At 38.7% G+C, this 22,289-nt stretch overlaps 1 protein-coding gene and 1 long non-coding RNA gene across 2 annotated transcripts; both read right to left on the reverse strand.

Annotated features, from left to right (window-relative positions):
- Window positions 1-864: 864 nt before the first annotated feature.
- LOC107767698 (uncharacterized) lies at window positions 865-3,667 on the reverse strand. The gene is made up of 2 exons (XM_016586782.2): window positions 2,686-3,667; window positions 865-2,149 (listed from the first exon to the last, which is right to left on the reverse strand). The coding sequence occupies exon 2, from the start codon at window positions 2,080-2,082 to the stop codon at window positions 952-954; it is 1,131 nt and encodes a 376-aa protein (XP_016442268.1). The 5' UTR covers window positions 2,083-2,149; window positions 2,686-3,667; the 3' UTR covers window positions 865-951.
- Window positions 3,668-15,779: 12,112 nt separating this feature from the next.
- On the reverse strand, window positions 15,780-19,407 carry LOC107767696 (uncharacterized). The gene is made up of 2 exons (XR_001643959.2): window positions 18,956-19,407; window positions 15,780-16,626 (listed from the first exon to the last, which is right to left on the reverse strand). It is a non-coding gene; the product is annotated as an uncharacterized LOC107767696 (long non-coding RNA).
- Between the last annotated feature and the right edge of the window lie 2,882 nt (window positions 19,408-22,289).

Consider the following 22,289-nt stretch of genomic DNA (forward strand, 5'->3'; position numbering starts at 1 on the left):
TTCTTTCATTTTTCGTTCAATTATTTTCCTTATTTTCTAACTAGGAAATCTGATGTCCGTGGCAACGCAAACTCGTTATCGAATAACAAACATTGGTGGCTTTGTCACCTTTTTTGGTGTTGGTGTACGAAAAAACTTACCGACGATGTCTATGCCAAATTATAAAAGTTTATCATGATTAGAGATAAAGTTGAGATGAACTGTTTATGTAAAAACACATGTCATGTGTAAAGAGGAATTATATGTGTCCATAGCAGTGATATTGCAACGATTTTAGTGTTAGTTTTAAGGACACAGGTCTTAGAGGGGTTCAGAGCGCGTATAAACGCCTTTGCACAACTTAAAACCAATACAAGCTGGCAGCCTGGCCTATAGTGACTAAGAGGTTAAGAAAATAGACCTTGAACCTAATTCCTAACTCAAACCCAAAAGTAAGAAATGTTCAAGACTATACAGGAAGTCAACAGTTATCCTCTCAACAATCACATACATCACTTTCTAACGTTGCCACCGTTTAGTTGAATGAAGCAATGTCTTTTACAAGACACTGGTCAATTAAAACTCTAATGTGGTGACAAACATTGAGTCCAAATAATATGGACAAATCCAAGGGAATTATCACAGGCATACACTACGATTATACAAACCAACGGAAAAGCAATTCTCTTTAATGGAGAAGTCATTACGAGGGTACTTTTCTTTAGAGAAAATGTGTCTCCTTGGAAAGAATAACAAGCCGCAGATCAATTGCAGTAGCCATGGGGAGAATTCTGGTTGTCAAACAGTTGCTTGGCCCTAAAACACGTAGTTCGGAATCCAAAGTGAAATTAGAAACAGTAGCTGGAGAAACAGTGCCCAGCCATGTCAGAAAAGCTCATTATCTTCCATTACCATGAAATTAGTTCTATATGAATCACTATTTACAGGGATTAAGGAAATTATGTTTGTTAATCAAGAAACTATGAGTGCAGAAGGCTTATTCTCTTGTAGGGAAATTACAGTTTCAAAAGCACCAACCAAAGCTTTAACCTTGCTCTTCTTGCTTTCAACAAGCTTGCTTGCCGTCTCTTCAATCACATCATTGAGCAAAACCTGAGCATCTTTCTTCTCCTGCAAATCTTGATGCCTCAAAACAACTTTTCCTGATTTAGGATTGGTGCAGCTTTCATTGCCATCGATTACCTTCCCCCTCTTGAACTTCAGTTTCACAACTGAAGTATCATTATATTCGGAAACACCTGCCTTGCCCTTGCTCAAGATCTTTTTCTGACTTTTTCCTACAGTTTCTATGTCAGCTGTGGTTAATGCTTCACAAGATGTGTGCTCATCTTCCACGCAGTCAATCTCCTCTTCTTTTTCTTCATCATTAGATAACAAAGGAGAGTGTGGTTTGGACAAGGATTCGGGAAATGAAATTGATGGCAGTTGAAGTGACAACATTATGTTACCGTCCTGTTCAGGCTCTAAAAGGTTTTTCTCAGTTTCCAAATTGATAACATGCATGGTTTTCTTAGATACCTTTACAGCATTAAATTTGTTGGTTCCATCTTTCTGTATCTTGTTTTGGTTTTTCAGAGGAGCCGATGAACCAGCTTGGGACTTCAAATACTTAATTACAGATGCTTTTGGTACCATCTTTTCTTTTCTAAGACTAACATCACTGTTTCTTCTGCTTCTTGCAACTACGCCTTCTAGAGTCTTAGGCAAAGATGGTCGTTTCACCATTGTAAGTTTTATTGGCTCATCGGCAGGTGGTTTGTTAGTTCTTTTTGATAGAGGATACTTCGACTCTTCTTCAAAAGAATGTTTCCTTCCATATTTACACAAGTCGTGGCAAGAACCAGCTGAAGCCCTCAGATAATGAGGGAGAATATCTTGACCTTTCTCTACAGTTCCAGTAGATAGCCTTCTCGAAATACTTCCATCATTAGATGAATGGTTGCGATAGAATGGAAGAACTTTGTGCTCGTTAGTCGAAATTCTTGGTTTCCCTCTGCTGATATTATCTGGTTTTCTTCCAGACGAGCCTTCTTTAAAATGAGTTACCGAGCTCACTGGTAAATTGGTCTTATCCTCGATCATCAGGCACAACGAATTATGATAGGATGTTTAAAATTTCAAAACTCTGTAAGCATGAAAAGGAAAACACCTGAAGATTATATCGATTAGATTAGTAGTAAAGAGGGCATGACTTTCCAAAAGTTAAACACAGCAATAAAATGCAGATGAATTGATTCCAATCATGGTAAACCTTTGAGTTTCAAACTCCCAAAAACACCTTTTCATTATTTTTGTAAAACTGGCAGAGGAAATCAAAAACTAGGACGAGAACACACCACCAAATGCTCTTTTGAGATCCAAGGTTTCTAGTATGCATTCTCAGAGGTAACAAAGAATGTATAAAAAATTTGGAGTAATTCTGAGTCAGCAATTCTAACAAAATTAAAATAAAGCAAGCAATCATTCTACGTTTATAATAACAAGTACTCCTTATTCCTAAACTATTTTGGACTCATTTCATTCCATGACTGCTAAATAATTTGTGTTTTAAAGCAGAACCAGTACATGATTACATGCAACAAGTTATCCAAAACGTTAAAAACAAGGAAAACAAAAAAAAATTGCTTCTTCACTGATGAAATAACTAAATTACAACTTGAAAAATAAAAAAATTTAAGTACATACCTGGTGTTTTTGCTCTCCCCAGAATTCCTATCAGTCAGCAGGGCTTTCTGAAAGCTCCATTTGAAGCAGGTGACACGGTCGAAGCACGCCCGTCCAGTGTAATGAGGGAGGGGACTTGGGAATAGAATTACACAAAACAATGTAGAATGAAGGTGATTAAAACAAATAGCTACAAGCCTAGGGAAAAAATATTTCATATACAAAACACATATCAAAGGCAACCGATATTCTTAGCAAACCCATATCAGAACCCATGGAATAATTCATAATCGGGTTCTCTTTTCCGTTTCTTAACAGTGTCTCCAAAAAAAAAAAAAAAAAAACTTTAAACAAAGAAGAGAAAGATAGAAAAATCCTACTCTTTTTTTTTTTTTTTAATTTTAATAATATCAGCAGAGATCGTGCAAGCAACGTCTTTAGTCTAAAAGGTGAGAAATTGTGAAGAGTGGAGTACTCAAACTGGAAAAGAAAGAGTTAAATATCTTGTCAATGTATAAACAATCTGAATTAGATTTCATTTCGCTAACTAGATGGGAATTTTGGGTTTGGAGAAATGGCTGAAATCAGTCTTTAATTAGCAGAATCTGTGTAGGACTCTACGGAGAGGGAGGTTCGCAATTCAAAATTTGACATGAAATAACACCATCTTAAAAGTAGGCATTAAATTATGCGGAAAAAATTGGTATTAAATATAATTGACGTTTTGAAGTATTCGAGATCATTTGAAAATAATAATAATAATTGAAGTTGAAAAGTAAAAATAAAAAAAGTTTTGAAAGTTGAAATGGTATTTATTAGAGGGGATTCCAAAAAGATAGGTTCACACTTACAAAGATGTCACTTTAGGATTTATATTTGACGGCTTCAACCATTAGGTTTTTACGAGGTAATTGGCCTTCATGGCTTTTTATAATATTAAATTTAAAAAAATGTCTTTTTAGATTTTTTATGTGTAAAAGATAGACCTTTTATGTGCAAAGCAGATCTCATGTGTAAAAAAAAAAAAGATGAGTCATAAAACTAAAAACAAGTTGTAATGAGCTACAAAATCATTTGACTGATAGTTTTACCATGAATCCATTACCATTTATAAATCATAAGTTAAAATTAAATTTTGTCTTACAATTTTAATGTTATTTAACATATATACCTATATATACTCCATATTGGAAATGCTGTGATCATTGAATCATGCTAACATTGTTTACTGATATCAGTTTTAATTACATAAAATTTTGCAATGACAAAGGGAGATCAAGGATTTTAATGCGTTAGATTTGAAGATTTTGAATGAATAAATTAAATTATAAAAAAAATACTTAACTAAAACACAAGAAGAGACACTAGATATGCCTACAAACTCAGAATTAAATTTTTAACTTCACTCATAAATGTGCACCCAATAGTCATTGAACCATAAGACCCTTTGAGCTTGGGTGCACAAATGTATATTTAAGCATTTTTTTTTAAATATAATATTATTTTATATGGCATACAAAAAAAAAGCATGGGTTTACGTGACCGATGCTCCAACACATAGATACGTACTATTTATATAATGATTTTATTTGGACAAAAAATTGTGAAACCAGAATATTTATGAATAAAAAATACTTCATCCGGTCCAAAATAAGCGATTTTTTAGCTATTTTTATACGGATTAAGAAATTCACTTTTTAATATTAATTAGCAATAAAATTGACCATATTAACCTTTACTATCTCTTTACATCAACACTCCTAACACATACTCTAATACTATTTACTCCAAGGGCAATGTAGGAAAAAAATAATTAATTCATTCTTGAAATCTGAAAAAATCACTTATTTTGGACCACAAAAAAAGGTTAAAAAATTACTTATTTTGGACCGGAGGGAGTACTATTTACTTGAAATACACCTATTACATACTCCCTCCGGTCCACAATAAGTGACCAATTTGCTTTGGGCACACCCATTAAGAAAATACTAAATTCTAGACGAAAATAGTTAATGTGATTAAACTACCCTTCATTGAATATTGTTCCATAGTTATAGTAGCACTTACTTCTTTTAAACCATACTCCCTCCGGTCCACAATAAGTGACCAATTTGCTTTGGACATACCCATTAAGAAAATACTAAATTCTAGACGAAAATAGTTAATGTGACTAAACTACCCTTCATTGAATATTGTTCCATAGTTATAGTAGCACTTACTTCTCTTTTCAAATGTGAGGAATAAATGACTTTTTTAGGAATACGTATATAAGGATAATTTTGGAAAGGGAGATGCTAAACGACCACACTGGCGTGACCCAACTTTGGCCACACCAGTGAAAATACATAAATGACCCTCTAACTAATTAGCCTACATTTTTCCCTCCAAAACCCAAAATTAAATTCCAAGTCTTGAAGTATGCGAAAATTAAATGTTGTGTATTTCCCTTATATTTATGTGTATTTTATACAAATTATACGTTTTTTAATTTTTAACAAATTATTGTATTTTCTTAAAAACAAATACGGTATACGATTTTGTATACTTCCTCCTTACCAAACCTTAAACCAGCGGACACTTTCCTCCTTACCTATCCCTAAACCAGCTGACACGTTCTCCTTCTCTAAATGGATTCAAACCAAGAAAATTTGGCGGCGCAACAAAATATGAATCTGAATGAACATAACACAAATACAACAACCATGAATATCAACCAAGATAATAGGTTTGATCGAGTTAGGGACGAGTTGTACAGATCTTTAGGGATGGCATCGGACGATAGTTTGTTGAATAAATATGAATGGGTCGATGTTGATTCTCACGGCAGTTTCAACAATGTTGTGAACTTAGATGATGATGATGAAGAAGCCGATGATTTTGTGCACTTAGATAGTGATGATGAAGAAGCCGATGGAGAATATCACGGAGAAGCTAACGATGATGAGGAGCAGGTTTTAGGAAATGAGTTAGAGTTATGTGATGTTGATCGGGAAATGGAGAATGAATTCACTGAAGAGGATGTGGTTGTAGGTCCAATCTCTGGAATGAGATTTAGAGATAAAGATACTTTGTTTGCATTCTACAAAGAACATGCACGACTGAGAGGATTCTCCGTCATCAAAAGAAATTCCAACAAGAAGGGTGGTGACACTGCCAGGTATATAACCTACTGTTGTGATAGGACTAGGATTCGCAGAATCAAGTTTACCACCAAGAGTAACAATTGTAAAGCTAGGCTAGCTGTTGTTTTGGAAGATTCTGGTTGTTGGCGCGTCTCTAAGGTCATTCACGATCACAATCATGATTTGCTCCCATCCGTATCGCGCTTGATGGCTGGACATAGGTCTGTTTTTGATTCTTTGAAGAGGGATCTTGTAGCTCACGATCGATCTAGCATTAGACCCTCCAAGAATATTAGACTTGCTGAGGTTCAATGTGGTGGACCGCAAAATTTGGGTTGCACTCCAAAGGGTTGTAGAAATTATATTTTGAAGAGTAAGGATTTGAAATGCAAGAAGGGGACGCACAGTCGCTGCTCAACTTTTTTCGTGAAATCCAGGTGAAGGATAAAGAGATTTTCTATTCAATCGACGTTGAAAATATTGGTAGGCTGCGAAATATGGTATGAGTGCATTCACACTGTAAGGCAACATATGAGCAATTCCACAATGCGATATGCTTTGATACAACGTACCTTGTGAATCGATATAATATGCCATGTGCTTTATTTGTTGGCATCAATCACCATAGACAGTCCATCTTACTAGGATGTGCTCTCAAGTCTCATGAAGATATCGATAGTTACAAATTAGTTTTTAGAACTTGGCTTGATGATGTGATGACCCAACCAGTCGTCTCATAAATTACCGTCCGGTTTCCCCATTTCAGCTTCTTTATGCTTCGTTATCCGTGTTTTTGTGGTATCGGGTTGGTCGGATCGAGTCCGGAATGAGTTTGGTGAAGTTTGAGACACTTAGTCTCTTTTAAGAAGACTTAAGTTGGAAAAGTCAATCGGATATTGACTTATGTGTTAGAAGGCTCGGAAGTGAGTTCCGATGGTCCGGTTAGCTTCGGGAGGTGATTTGTGACTTAGGAGCGCGATCAGAATGGGTTTTGGAGTTGTAGACAAGATTTAGGCTTAAATTGGCGAAGCTGATATTTTGGCGATTTTCAGTTGATAGGCGAGATTTTGATATAGGGGTCGGAATGGAATTCTGAGAGACAATAGCTTCGTTGTGTCATTTGGGATGTGTGCGCAAAATTTCAGGTCATTCGGACGAGATTTGATAGACTTTTTGATCGAAAGCATAATTTAAGAGTTTTTGGAGTTCTTATACTTGAACCCTATGTTTAATTGGTGATTTAATGTTGTTGTGAGCGTTCCGAAGTTTTGAACAAGTTTGAACGATGTCATGGGATGTGTTGGTACACTTGGTTTGAAGTTCCGGGGGGTTCCGGGTAGGTTTCGGGATGTTTTAGGCCGAAAATCATAACTGTAGCAGGTCCAGAAGGGTTGCAGGCCTCGGAACCCACCAGCGCGGTCCGCACAAAATGAAGTGCGGCTGCGGTAGGTGCTGTGCGGACCGCACAAAATGCAGTGCGGCCGCGGTGGGAAATATTTCACTGGTCCTATTTCGGAAGCTCATACCTTTTGATTTGCAAAATTTTTTGAGATGATTCAAAAATGAAAGTTGTAGCCCTTCGTGTCTAGTTTCCAGAAAGGAAAAGATATCGCAATTTGGACATTTGTAGCGAAAGTTATGGCCAAAATACTAAAGCCTATCACTATAGATGAAAACCTATGCGGCCGCAGTCATTTTTGTGCGGGCCGCACTGGTTTTGTGCGGACCGCGGTCGTTTTTGTGCGGTCCGCAGAGGTGAAAATAGTGGGATACTCTATAAATATGAAGTTTTGGGTTTTATTTAATATTTTGACCTAGAGAGCTCGGATTTTGGTGATTTTTCGAAGGTTTTTCAAGAAATTCATCGGGGTAAGTGATTCTAACTCAGATTTGGCTAGAATACATGAATCTATCATTGAATTCATCATTTAATTCGTGATTTGGGATGGAATTTGGGAAGAAAAGTTATGGAATCTTCCAAAAATATAAAATGATGATTTGAAAGACCAAATGGTACCGGAATTGGATAATTTTGGTATGGTTAGACTCGTGAGGGTATGAGGATTTTGAAAATGTAAATTTTACCCGATTCCAAGACATGGGCCCGGGGCTCGGGTTTTGGTAAGTTCGGGAATCGTGCCATTTGTTGATTATTTTCGCTTGGGCTTTGTTCCCTTAGCATATTGTGACATATTCGTTCTGATTTTAGATAGATTCGATGAGCGTGGAGGCCGATTCGAGGGGCAAAGGCATCGCGAGTTAGAGATTTAGCCGGTTCGAGGTGAGTAATGATTGTAAATGATGCTCTGAGGATTTGAAACCCCGGATTTGCACATCGTTGTGCTATATTGAGGTGAGACACACGCTTGATGACGAGCGTGGGGTAGTGCACTATTGGGGATTGTGACTTGGTCCGTTCCGATTGATGATTTTACCGCGCATTTGACTGAAACTTATTTGCTATCATCATGATTTGGGCTGATTGCCATATTTGGGCTTTGTGCCGACTATTTGAACCCTTCGGGGATTTTTATTACTATTTCCTCATTGTTTTGACTTATTACTTGAATTCAGTCATGTTATTTTCCACTGTTTTACTACTCAGCCATTTTACTCAGTTTTGAAACTTAAATGATATTTTTAAATGAAGTTTTGAGCTGAGAAATATTGTTTTACTATTGCCCGAGGGGCATGTGATGATTTTTGGACTGAGTAAGGCCGAGGGCCTAGTTGTGAGGATACATTGATACTGATATGAGGCCGAAGGCCTGTGATACATAAATATGCAACGAGGTGGCTTGATTGATACGAGGCCGAAGGCCTAGATTTGATGCCACGAGATGACTTGATATTGCATTTGGGCCGTAAGGGGCCCCTCCCGGAGTCTGTATACCCCCAGTGAGCGCGGGTACCTATTGTGATATGAGATTGAGCCCGAGGGGCTGGTACTGTTCTGAGCTATTGCCCGAGGGGCGGATTTGTTGATACTGTGCCCGAGGGGCAAATTTCTATTTGTTTACTACCTGTCAATTACTTGTTCTACTTGTTAAGAAAGGGATTTTCACTTGAATTTTCATTGTTTTACTGTTTTAAGTGATTTTACTGCTTTAGTATGGAATGCCTTGTGTTTTACGTGATTTCTTACTTTCAGTCATTATTTATATTCGTTACTCACTGGGTCAGAGTACTCACATTACTCCTTGCACCATGTGTGCAGATTCAGGCGTTGTCGGTTCCACTCTTGAGTGCTGATTCCTCTAGTTCCAAGCGGCTTTCAGGGATTACGAGGTAGCTGTTGACGTCCGCAGCCCCGTGTCTCCATTATCTTGTCATCTCTATTCCTATTGAGGACTGTACTAGTTATGAGATCTAGCAGACTTGTATTATAACTCGTAGATGCTCATGACTTGTGACACCCCGGTTAGGGCTGTGTCGGGCTAGATTTCCGCATTGTTATCTATATTTCTGCTATTTAGATTATTTAAACCATGTTTAGACTATAATTGTGTTGATTAACTGTGTAAAAGGTGATTTTGGGTCAGATTGGCTGGCCTTTTCTTTACGAGAGGTGCCATCACGACCGGGTTCGGGGTTAGGGTCGTGACAAGTTGGTATTAGAGCCTAGGTTACATAGGTCTCACGAGTCATGAGTAGGTTTAGCAGAGTCTCGCGGATCGGTATGGAGACGTCTGTATTTATCCTCGGGAGTCTGCAGAACCTTTAGGGAAAAAAAACTTTACATTCTTGAATTCTTATCGTGCGTCCTTGGTTCAGCTTGAAAAGTAACTCTTTGAATTCCTTCCACGCGTTCGTATGCGCGCATGAGTGCTCAGTATCAGATGTGCATCGATGGCTTATGATTCCCCGATCGAGGGGCGAAACGTGATCTCTGTGAGTTGATGTTGGACCAGTCTGGTGGACTTGAGGCAGGATCTTTGCCTATAGCTTGAGCACCGAGGTGCTGATTATGTAAGCAAGTGTCTTCGAACTGATATGTTTGGTAGTGTCCCTATTAGTAGAAGTGACAGTTTCATGGCTATGTGATGAGTATGTTGTGATTGCGAGATGTATTCTTATGAATTGGAAGCGACGAGGAGGGTCTGCTGGAGGATAGAAGAACTATTAGGTGCTTGATTTTCATCTTGATTTGAGGTATAATCCCGAGTTATTGGTGTGCGAAGAGTCTTTTCATGTGTCCTAGTTGGGAGTGAAGTAAATTTCATGTTGCGGTATGAGTTTAGACTCAGGAAGGCTAAGCGATTGCGTAATGTTTGTGATGGTGGAAGGTATACAGAAATGTTAGTTGAAGACAAGGCAGGCGGGTTATCTTCTGCGAAGTTTTCCGAGGTTGTGTGATCCTTATGTGTCTTTTAGAAGGTCTCATTTACAAGTGAAATATAAGTGTTGAAATTTGAATTTTGAGTCGCTTAAGAGAGTAGGCTTGACTGTTGCAAGGATGAATGCGAGATTTGCAGAAGATTCAAGGTACCAGATGGTCTGTGTTTCACGAGCTTATAAAGGTTTGAGTTTAATCTCACTATGGTATTGTGGAAGCAATAGAGTATATGCGTTATGAGTTATTGTGTGTGTTTTGGTCTACGACTCCGAGCTAAGTGGGGGAGTCTGCTATTGATTAAGCGATTGCATGGTTATGTGCTATGTTGGTTCCGGTTTGAGATGTTCGGGTGAATTAGTTATGGCCTACGGAGGTTGAGACCGAGGATGGCTCGGGTAAAGAAATTTTTTGAAGAAGATTATATTATGCTTCATAGGTGTGTAAGAATCACGGGATGTCTTGAGTTGCTATTGGCAAGAATGCTCGGTGCATAGAGCAGGAAGTTTATTGGTTATATTGGGATGAGGTTACATTCTGCAGTGTCGGAGTGCCAATAAGGAACGGGTTGTTCGGTTCATTTGATCAGACTAATTGCAGTTTGAATAGAGTGAATGACTCTCGAGAATGGTTCTAATGTGTTCAAGATTCTACATGTAACAATTGGGTATTTTAAAGTTGTATATGTGGTTAGGAACTGAGTTTTCATTTGGAAGATGTCAAGACTTGTGGTACTTTCTACATTAACTATAGGATTCTATATATCAGTATTAGGAAGGTAATGGTTCCATATTCGTATGAAGTCCTTTCGGGGTAGGTATTATGAACGTGGTGCTTTTGGAAATATTTAAGAGAGTACTCAGCAACTTATAAGCCTTAGATAGTATGGTTTTATGCTTGGGTCTCGTGTGGTAAGTCTGGGTTGAGGAATTGTGGTGCTACAACAAGAAGGGATATCAAGTTAAATGTAAATTAGAAAGAAACTCGGATAGATGGGATAGCTGGGTAGTAGGCCGGATCGGTATGGTAAGGATATGATTAGTTCCTTGGGTGTGTACGGGGTAATGAGTTCCTATAGGTATTTCGCGGCAATGCTCTTAGGTTTTGATGGCTTGCATAGATTGGTCGAGTTAGAAGGATTCAGTCCTGGCAGGTCTGGTTTGTGCAAGGGGAACTCGGAGAGTTCTTGATGGTTTCTACCTCGGTTAGAGTTGTATATTTTCTATGGGAATGAGGAGCATGGGATGCATAGTGATTTCTTTCTATATGGGATTAATGGAAAGTTCTTGACTAGTGGAGTACGTAGATGTTTGTAGCTCGGACGAGAGATGAAGTTCTCATGTTATCCTAGGATGGTATGGTATATGCGGTATGTGTGGAGGATTGAGATTTGCGTGTGTAAGGTTACAGTTCAGTTTTGAACGGAAAGTCATAAAATTCTTAGGCAGCACAGGCAGTTTCAGATGATTAGAGAAATGAGCTTCAGATGATTAGGGGGATGATCTCCAGATGATTAAGAAAATGGTATTGCTAAATGGGAGTGATTTGACGAGGGTATATGTTTCAAAAAAGGCAATGTGATTAAGTTAAGGGTACTTCGGTAGAATTGCGGTGCTTTCTTGTTAGATCGACTGTTGATATTCGAGTTTGCTTGGTGACACAGGGGAATTTTAGAGTATCTTTCGTGGAATGATTGGGTATTTGAGGTGCGGTATGCATTCAAACGGCAGAGTTAAAGGTGTGGAAGGAGTAGCTTCACCTTGATAAGGAGTTCGTTGGCAGGCCAATGTGGATGCGTGTTCTAACTTGAGTGGGCTTGGTTGGCTCCGAATTGTATTATTGAGAGAGGTATTGATTCATCGGTTATTGAAGCTTATTAGTAATCCGGGGAGGCCTATGAGTTACCTTTCCGTGTTGTGAGGCGTTAGGATTTGTTGGTTATCGGCACATGTGGTGCGGTGTTATTGGGGTCTCTCAGCAGGATTCGAGCGGGAGGAGTATTGGATATTGCTTGGCGGATGGCGCATCTGTTATGCCCTTTCGAGTTGTGCGGTGTTATGTACTTGATTTACTGTGGTTATGATGATTTACTTTGATTCTAGACATCAATTGCGCGTGGTCGTCAATTTCGAACAGAGTGACTTGAGGTGTTCCATGTGGAGTAGTGTTTGGATAAGATCGCGCATTGCAGCGAATATATGTGGAGGTATGACCTTTCAGGTTAGATTCGTGTGTTCTATTCCTATGATGTGAGACGAGTTCTCAGCCTTGTGTTGTGGTGGTACTGCTGAGCTTGAGGTACAACTCTTTCATTTGAGTCATTTTCATGATTTGAGTACGTTCGGATCGTTGCTTATTGGTGCGCGTATTATGCAAGTTGTGGCTTAGGCCTATATTGATGTGTAATGTCACCAGAGTGGTGTGTTGGATTAGAGGAGATCGTTGGGATCATTAATGAATACGAACGGATTCAATTTTAGCATGTTGGAAGGATAATATCGAGGTTCGGCTCGGAAATTTGCTATGGCATTTGCCAAAAGAGAAGTGGCTTCATGAATGGTTGATCTGAGAAATAGTTATGGTTTATTGCGTGTTTTATTTATCGTTGGCAGTATATGAAAGTGTTGGAATGAGACTTTAGTTGATAAGAGGTTTTCTACCGGCATTCGGTTGTTGTGGTAGCTGCTGTGAATAGAAGTTATCGCTACGAGCATTTGAGTTACGTGGTTTATCATGTAATTGCACCTGAGGTTGCAGGTATGGGTTATTACAGCTGGTTCGGGCTTATTCTGAATATAGATGTGAAATTCTGATCTTGTGGATGATTTCAGAGGTGGAAATGGGGTTCTAAGGTTTATGGGCTAGGTTGGATTGTGAAATTTTAGTTGCATTATGTTATCGGACCTATATGAGATAGGGTGACGTGGGATCACCCCCGGGTATATGCATAGTAAAGTTATTCAGCAATTTGTTGGCTTCTGGAACAACTCTGGGCACATTTGAGGACGAACGTTTGTTTAAGTTGGGGAGGATGTGACGACCGGGCCAGTCGTCTCATGAGTTACCGCTCCGTTTCACCCATTTTAGCTTCTTTATCCTTCGTTATCCGTGTTTTTGTGATATTGGGTTGGTCGGATCGAGTCCGGAATGAGTTTGGTGAAGTTTGAGACACTTAGTCTCTTTTAAGAAGGCTTAAGTTAGAAAAGTCAACCGGATATTGACTTATGTGTTAGAAGGCTCGGAAGTGAGTTTCGATGATTTGGTTAGCTTCGGGAGGTGATTTGTAACTTAGGAGCGCGATTGGAATGGGTTTTGGATTTGTAGAGAAGATTTAGGCTTAAATTGGCGAAGTTGATATTTTGGCGATTTCCGGTTGATAGGCGAGATTTTGATATAGGGGTCGGAATGGAATTCTGAGAATGATAGTAGCTTCGTTGTATCATTTGGGATGTGTGTGCAAAATTTCAGGTCATTCAGACGAGATTTGATAGACTTTTTGATCGAAAGCATAATTTAAGAGTTCTTGGAGTTCTTAGGCTTGAATCCTATGTTAAATTGGTGATTTAATGTTGTTGTGAGCGTTCTGAAGTTTTGAACAAGTTTGAACGATGTCATGGGATGTGTTGGTACAATTGGTTTGAAGTTCCGGGATGTTTTAGGCCGAAAATCATAGCTGTAGCAGGTCCAGAAGGGTTGCAGGCTTCGGAACCCACCAGCGCGGTCCGCACAAAATACGGTTGTGGTAGGTGCTGTGCGGACCGCACAAAATGCAGTGCGGCCGCGGTGGGGAACATTTCACTGGTCCTACTTCGGAAGCTCATATCTTTTGATTTACAAGGCATTTTTAGATGATTCAAAAACAAAAGTTATAGCCCTTCGTGTCTAGTTTCCATAAAGGAAACGATATCATAATTTGGACCTCTGCAACGAAAGTTATGGCCAAAATACTAAAGCCTGTCACTGCAGATGAAAACCTATGGGGCCGCAGTCATTTTTGTGCGGACCGCACTAGTTTTATGCGGACCACGGTCGTTTTTGTGCGGTTCGCAGAGGTGGAAATCTGTGGGGTACTCTATAAATATGAGGTTTTGGGTTTTATTTAATATTTTGACCTAGAGAGCTCGGATTTTGGCGATTTTTTGAAGGTTTGTCAATAAATTCATCGGGGTAAGTGATTCTAACTCAGATTTGGCTAGAATACACGAATCTATAATTGAATTCATCATTTAATTCGTGATTTGGGATGGAATTTGGGAAGAAAAGTTGTGGAATCTTCCAAAAATATAAAATAACTATTTGAAGGACCAAATGGTACCAGAATTGGATAATTTTAGCATGGTTAGACTCGTGAGGGTATGAGGATTCTGAAAATGTAAATTTTACCAAATTCCGAGACGTGGGACCGAAGCTTGGATTTTGGTAATTTCGGGAATCGTGCCCTTTGTTGATTGTTTTTGCTTGGACTTTGTTCCCTTAGCATATTGTAATGTATTCGTTCTGATTTTGGATAGATTCGACGTGCGTGGAGGCCGATTCGAGGGGCAAAGGCATCGTGAGTTAGAGATTTAGCCGGTTCGAGTGAGTAATGATTGTAAATAATGCTCTGAGGGTTTGAAACCCCAGATTTGCACATCGTAGTGCTATATTGAGGTGAGACACACACTTGATGATGAGCGTGGAGTTGTGCACTATTGGGGATTGTGACTTGGTCCGTCCCGATTGATGATTTTAACGCGTATTTAATTGAAACTTATTTGCTATCATCATGATTTGGGCTTATTGCCATATTTGGGGTTTGTGCCGACTATTTGAACCCTTCGGGAATTTTTATTACTATTTCCTCATTGTTTTGACTTACTACTTGAACTCAGTCATGTTATTTTCCACTGTTTTACTACTCAGCCATTTTACATAGTTTTGAGACTTAAATGATATTTTTAAATGATGTTTTGGGCTGAGAAATACTGTTTTACTATTGCCCGAGGGGCTTGTGATGATTTTTGGACTGAGTAAGGCCGAGGGCCTATTTGTGAGGATACATTGATACTGATATGAGGCCGAGGGCCTGAGATACATAAATATGTCACGAGGTGGCTTGATTGATATGAGGCCGAGGGCCTAGATTTGATGCCACGAGATGGCTTGATATTGCGCTTGGGCCGTAAGGGGCCCCTCCCGGAGTCTGTACACCCCCAGTGAGCGCGGGTACCCATTGTGATGTGAGATTGAGCCCGAGGGGCTGGTATTGTTCTGAAATTTGAGCCTGAGGGGCTGGTACTGTTCTGAGATGTTGCCCGAGGGGCGGATTTGTTGATATTGTGCCCGAGGGGAAAATTTCTATTTGTTTACTTACTATAGACATGTGATTTTTGACCCTCCCCAAGATTTTTTATATTTTAGCGTAAAATATTTAATTTAGGCCTAATATAACTATTTTAATTAAGTTTGACTCTTTTACTTTATTTCATTACAAGAAAAATGAAAATTACAAAAAATATTCCATTAATGTTTTGTAGTCATTTTTAATATTGAAAAATACCAAAAAATAATTTATTTTAAAGGTGAGTCTTATTTGAACAGCTATTTTACTTAAGTAGGACTAATTAATAATTGAGATCGTATTTTTAGTCTTGTTCGCGGAGAAAAGATAGAACCTGGACTCGAGCAACTCATTTTTAGGCCATAATTTTCAAGCCCATAATTCCTAGGATCATACCCCTTAATCTAAAATCCTACCAAAAAACCTAACCTATATACACACAACCATGAGCCGTGAAAAAGGGATCGGGGGAAGCTATCAGCGAAAGGAGACACATTTTTAGGAGATCAGCCAAAAAATACACAAAAACCTAACGCTAGAGAGATAAGGAGGAAAACATCTTCCAGCCGTTTCTTACATACTGAAGCTTAGTCATCTTCTTTGAGCTGCAACCAACGACCCTTTTCCTTCATCTTCCTTAACATAAACACAAGAGAACCCTAAGAAAAGAAGCAGCAGCAGCCGCGTCTAGACACCCTAAGGCCTTAGCATATCATTCTTCTCCACAGCAGCTCTGCCAGCTGCTCACCACCACTAGCTGTTGATAATGACCTGCATTAGATAAACAAACTTGAATCACCGCCAGCTGCAATTCCCTCGGAGCCGCATGTAGATCCACACGATGGGCTCTCTGTCACAAAGGAACTAAAAAGTGTTGAACCGCAGGAAGACAACGAATCTCTGGCCGTTACTGCTCCTGAAATCGCCTCTCATTTTCCGTTTGATGAGCAAGTATAAAAGTCTGTTATAACACCACCACAACCAGCTGTAAAACCAGCCCTAAGAATATGAAAATAGTAGCTCAAACTGCAGCTCGTCGCCGTGGAAAAAGCGGCGTGTGCGTATGACTTTCTGATTCTCGCGGACTTTCAGATCCGGCTATTTTTTTAACTTTCCGGCGAGCTTCGAGGTAGCCGGAGGTAGCTGTCTGAGGTCCCTGTTCCGTCGTTCGTCCAAGGTTTTCGGTCCTAGATATTTTCAGATTCAAAGAGCTTAGCTATCGAGGTCCATTTCTTACTTTGAATTTTAAAAAAAATTCTCTGTGTTCTTGTTTCTTTGATAACTATGGCTGCCATATGATTGCTCATGCCCAGTTTTGATTTGTTTGTGCCTAGTTTGAATCCGACGTTTTATTTGAAACAAGAATGAATTAGTTAGCTGATTTTGATTTAGATAATATAGAAATCTACGTGTGCTTTGATTTGGTGTTCTGATGTATTCTCACAGTATGATCGTTTGGGAATCAAGTGGCTCTTATCGTGAATATAAAGTGATCTAATAGTGAAAATTGTTGATTGATTTGGAACGTAGTTACTCAACTCTCATTTACTTTATTCAGTACTCATGAAGCAAAGTAGTATATGTTTTATTGTATTTCTCTTCCTGCTTGTTTCCCTTTCAACAGCACCTTCCCGTTTCTTATCAACCAGTGAAGGTAATTAGCTGAATTAATGCTTATATTATCGCAGTCCGTACAAATGTATCTTATTTTAATTGAGTACATTTAACATCTATTTGATTAATTTTTTTTTTGTAGTGAAAGAGGAGGTAAACCATCTGCCCCTGTGTGTCAATAATTATAATGCAACTTATTCTACTCTATGATTCCTTGGTAGTCATGATAAGTAAATCTAAATTCGGGGCGCATGTGACCCGGTTCTAATTGCAGCAAGGTTAAACAGAAGGTGTCGTGAATCAAGGGCGCATTTTATGTGACGTGGCTTACGACATATTTTAAATAACCTTGAAATCTTCCTAAAAATGAATAGAAACGGCTTAAAAGTTAAAACGCACATAGGTTTAAACATGTAGTAAAATCAGATAATTAAGCCAAATACAACAGTTGAGCGACCGTGCTAAAACCACGGAACCCGGGAATGCCTAACACCTTCTCCCGGGTTAACAGAATTCCTTACTCGGATTTCTGGTTCGCGGACTGTTAACAGAGTCATATTTTCCTCGATTCGAGATTCAACCGGTAACTTGGGACACCATTAATCTCCAAAGTGGTGACTCTGAATTTTTAAATAAATAAATCCCGTTTCGATTGTCCTTTAATTGGAAAAACTCACTTTACCTTATACACTCTTCCGCTGGGGATGTAGGTAGAAAAAAGGAGGTGTGACAGCTCTGGCGACTCTGCTGTCACACCTCCTTTTTCACCTACACCCCCGGAAGGGTGTAAATAAAGGAAGTTTTTCCAATTAAAGCACAATCGAAACGAGATTTATTGTTTATATTCAGAGTCGCCATTTGGGAAATTTATGGTGTCCCAAGTCACCGGTTTAATCCCGAGTCGAGGAAAAGTTTGAAACTGTTTAACAGTCCGCGAACCAGAAATCTGAGTAAGGAATTCTGTTAACCCGGGAGAAGGTGTTAGGCATTCCCGAGTTCCGTGGTTCTAGCACGGTCGCTCAACTATTATTTTTGGCTCAATTATCTGATTTTAAAACACTTTTAAACCTATGTGCACTTTTAACTTTAAAACCGCTTTTATTTATTTAAGGAATTATTCCAAGGTTATTTAAAACATATCGCAAGCCATGCTACATGAAATGCACCCGTGGTTCACGACACGTTCTATTTAACCTTGTCGAAAATTAGAACCGGGCCACATGAAATGCACCCCGGGTTGTTAACATATTTTGACTTCGTTGAGATTTTGATTTGGGTCACATAAATGTGCACCCGAGTTTGGGAAGGTAATGTTATTAAATACGCGCCTAAAGCAGCTACGCGTTTGCACTTTGCGAGGGCCATGGAATTTGCTAAATGGCATGCCTCAGAGTCTAAGGATAAAAAAAAAACTAATTAATGAAGACCGTGCATTTTATAAATTTTATTAGGCACGACACGCCTCAATTCCAATTCTAAAGAGGATTCAAGCCAAATTCTCGAGGGCCATAGATACGTCTTACTTAACAGCTTCAAACCAATCCAAATATAATCAACCATCTCCCAAAATACAATTAACTACATAAACTTACTGCCATATTTAAAAAAAAAACAAAAGTCAACACATCAACTCAACAATTGTATCATGCGTACAACTTAGTTCAATGCAGCAAAATTAGCGTGAATTCATCCAAAGGATTTCAAAGCAGCAGTACGTATTTTCAGGAAAGCAGATAAATGAACTAAGACGTCCAACAAGGATAAAATAACAATTTAAAAGGAACTAATCCAAAAATATTAAACAAAATGACAAGGAAACCAAACAATACAGATTCAAACTTACTGAAATAGAAAGTAATCTATTGATTAATAAAGAAAGAAAAGAGATGGAAAGTGACGGACCTCAACAATTAACTCATTAGTATTAACGAGAATTCAGTTATGGCAAATTTCGACGAACTAAATCTGACCAAAAATGCAACAACAGCAAGAGTTTGATCCGTGAACCATGAAAATAACCTTGAACGGCACCTCGACGCACCGGACCTTGACGGACTCAGAAACTACACCGACGACCTCGAACGAACCTCAAATTAGTTGAACCTCATCTTTGAAACCCAAAAATCCGGAATTTCTGTCCGGAATTTGTCTAAAAAACTCGAGACTCAAAAGCAGCAGAATTTTTTTGTGAGTTTTTTTTTCTTATTTTTCGCTTGAGAACGCGAGTGTGTGTGTGCGTGTTCTCCAGTGAGTCTTGAGGAAATGGAAGAAGAAGGGGTCGCTGCTCATTCAAACGTTGAAGCCCAAGATAAGCGCTAGAGGGGGGGGGGGGGGGGGGGGGGGGCCTTATGAGAAAAAACGTTGTAGTAATTTCTTTTTTAGAGTGTATTTTTTTTGCGTGTTTTTGTATGTATTTTCGTCTCCTTTTTCTGTAGTTTTCGTCCGTCTGTTTGTGTAGTTTGTTTTCCTTTTTTATGTAGACAAATGGTTTTATAGAGTGTGTGGGGTAGGGTGTTATGTGGGGGAGTAGTTTTGGGTGAAGGTTTTATGTGTTGGAAAATTTTGGGGGGAAGTATTTTTGTGGGGAGGTCTCGTATGGGGAGAAGTGTTTTGGGGGAAAATATTTTTGGGGAAGGTTCTTCAAATTTTATTCCCAATTCCTTTTTATCTTCTTCTCTTTTTTTTTTATTTAAAAACCTAAATTATATAAAATTATACTAATTATGAAAATTATAAAATCTACTTAATGCTAAAAAGAAAAATCAATAAAAGTAAAAGGTGTAGAAATGAAATATTTTTTGTGATTTTTAATTTTTATGAAAACCAAATGACTTCCGATAAAACCTAAATGCCTTGCAAGATATTTTTTGGTATTTATTATTTTGATTTTAAAATATTAAATTGCATGAAATGCGACTAAATAAAGAAAAATTCCTAAAGAAATCAATAAAAATTATTTTGATTTATTTTTAGGAGTTATCTACATGTAGGGCAAAAATCACGTGCTTACAGCTGCCCCTCTTTGCTCGGAAACATGAAGAGTTTTCGGGCAAAGATAAAGTGAGCACTGTGAGGAATTTTTGCCCATTTGAAACTCCACGAGAAGCATTTTTGAAAAACTGTATGACCGAACCTTGCTTCAAAGGTTGCCTACATATCCTTGGCTATAAGAGAATCAAGTCAGGTGTAGTTCAGAAGTGAATGAGGTGATGGAGTAACGAAGTTGAGAGTCGAGTGAGGTTCCGTCCGAGGCTCCGGTCCGCTGTCCCGTTATTACATCAAAATCAAAATTGAAAAAGACTAACTAAGCCTATCAACTACGAGTTATAAGATTCCTATCTATATCTTCAAACTTGGTCTTGTATTTCTTATTGTTTTGTATCCTCCCGGTGGGATCCATTTGTTGCCTTTTCGAATTGTAAACTGAGATGTTGTTCCTTTCCTTCAAACTGCTGAACTTGAATGTATTCCACTGTTCTACGGGCGGGCTCCCGACTGCTGAACTTGAACTTGAATGTATTCCTCTGTTCTCTAGGCAGGCTCCTGACTTCACAAAAATAAACAAAACAAAGAAATCTTTCTGCCCCAGTTTGGAAACTGGGTACATGTTACCGGATATTAATAAGATTTTGAAAACTAAAACTTGAAATGTGATACCTCTATTTTCCAGGCGGGCTCCTGACTTCTGAACTTGAAAGTATTCTCATGCTATCCAGGCGGGCTCCTGACTTCAAAATAGACATAGCAAATAATTTGAAAGGTAAAACTTAAATTGTACTCCCTTGTTCTCCAGGCGGGCTCCTGACTGCTGCACTTGAAATGTATTCCCCTGCTCTCCAGGCGGGCTCCTGACCTTTGAACTTGAAATGTATTCCCTGCTCTCCAGGCGGGCTCCTGACTTCAAAATAGATAAAACAAAGAATTTGAAAGCTAAAACTTAAATTGTACTCCCTTGTGCTCCTGACTGCTGACTTGAAATATATTCCCTGCTCTCCAGGCGGGCTCCTGACTGCTGAACTTGAATGTCTTCTCTCTGTTCTCCAAGCGGGTACCTGATTTCAACAAAATAGACAAAAACTTTCTGACCCAGTTTGGTAACTGGGCACAGATGTGAGTGTAAAACTAAATCATATTACCAAATATTACAAAGAATTTGAAAGCTAGGTCACATTATTCAGGGGGGTCCTGACAACTCTTAACTAAACGACAATTTTAAATCTAAGTTATATCTTCTACATGTGTGACTTCTGCTAAATCTTGCTATCTAAGAGGATCTTTAAACTACTCCCCATTATCTAGGAGGGTCCTGAAAATCCAAGGTCAAATTTTATCTTAAGGGTGACAACTTTCATGGCTGAATTATACTACCTTACAGCAGAGTTTACGTTAAATGTTGTTATCTAATCGAAATCTTAAAGCTAAGTCCCATTATTCATGAGGGTCCTGGAAACTCTTAATTGAATCTTATCTCAAGCATGCAAACTTCTAAACCAACTTATATTCCTTTAGGATACATTTATGCTAGATTATGCTATTTTTGAACTTAAACTAGGTCCCATTTTCCAAGAGGGTCCTGATAGTCAAAAATCAAACCTGTTTGGTGACTGCCTTTCTTCACGGAGGGTTTCTCCGAAATAACCGAACTTTTCTGCCCCTGTTTCAAATCAAAGAAAAATCTTGTTAGTTTAAAATGTGGTGGTTGGTTTGTGGCCTTGACTTTGAGGGCGATTGCTCCTTCACTTCCCATGATAACTGATTTCCACTTCAGGACCTTGCTTGCTTATGGACCAACCACTTTCTCTGTTATCCTTATCACAGAAAATACCCCTTCTCTATTCAGACCCAATTCCCTTTATCTGTTGCATTGCTCATAAACTGACATTTACCAACCTTTGTGTTTCACCGAAAATACCTTTGATCCGTCTACCTAACACCTTCCATCTACTGCATCGTGCTCTTGTGTTGACGTGTACTGCACCTTTGTGTTTCTCGTGAATTCCAAAGTACTTTAATTGCCATCCACTTAGTGCGTATACTATTTTTTCCTGACTTAAATCACTGGCCTTGGCCTTGAAGTCTATTGTTCCCTCACTTGTCATGATAACTTTGATTTCTGCTTGGAAGACCTCGCTTGTCACTGGTTAACCACTTTCTTTGTTGATCTCATCGCAGAGAATACCTTTGACCCATTCACCCAACATCCTCTATCTGTTGCATTGTTCATGAATTGAAATAT

This window comes from Nicotiana tabacum, chromosome 3 (assembly GCF_000715075.1).
Source record: "Nicotiana tabacum cultivar K326 chromosome 3, ASM71507v2, whole genome shotgun sequence".
Taxonomy (NCBI): domain Eukaryota; kingdom Viridiplantae; phylum Streptophyta; class Magnoliopsida; order Solanales; family Solanaceae; genus Nicotiana; species Nicotiana tabacum.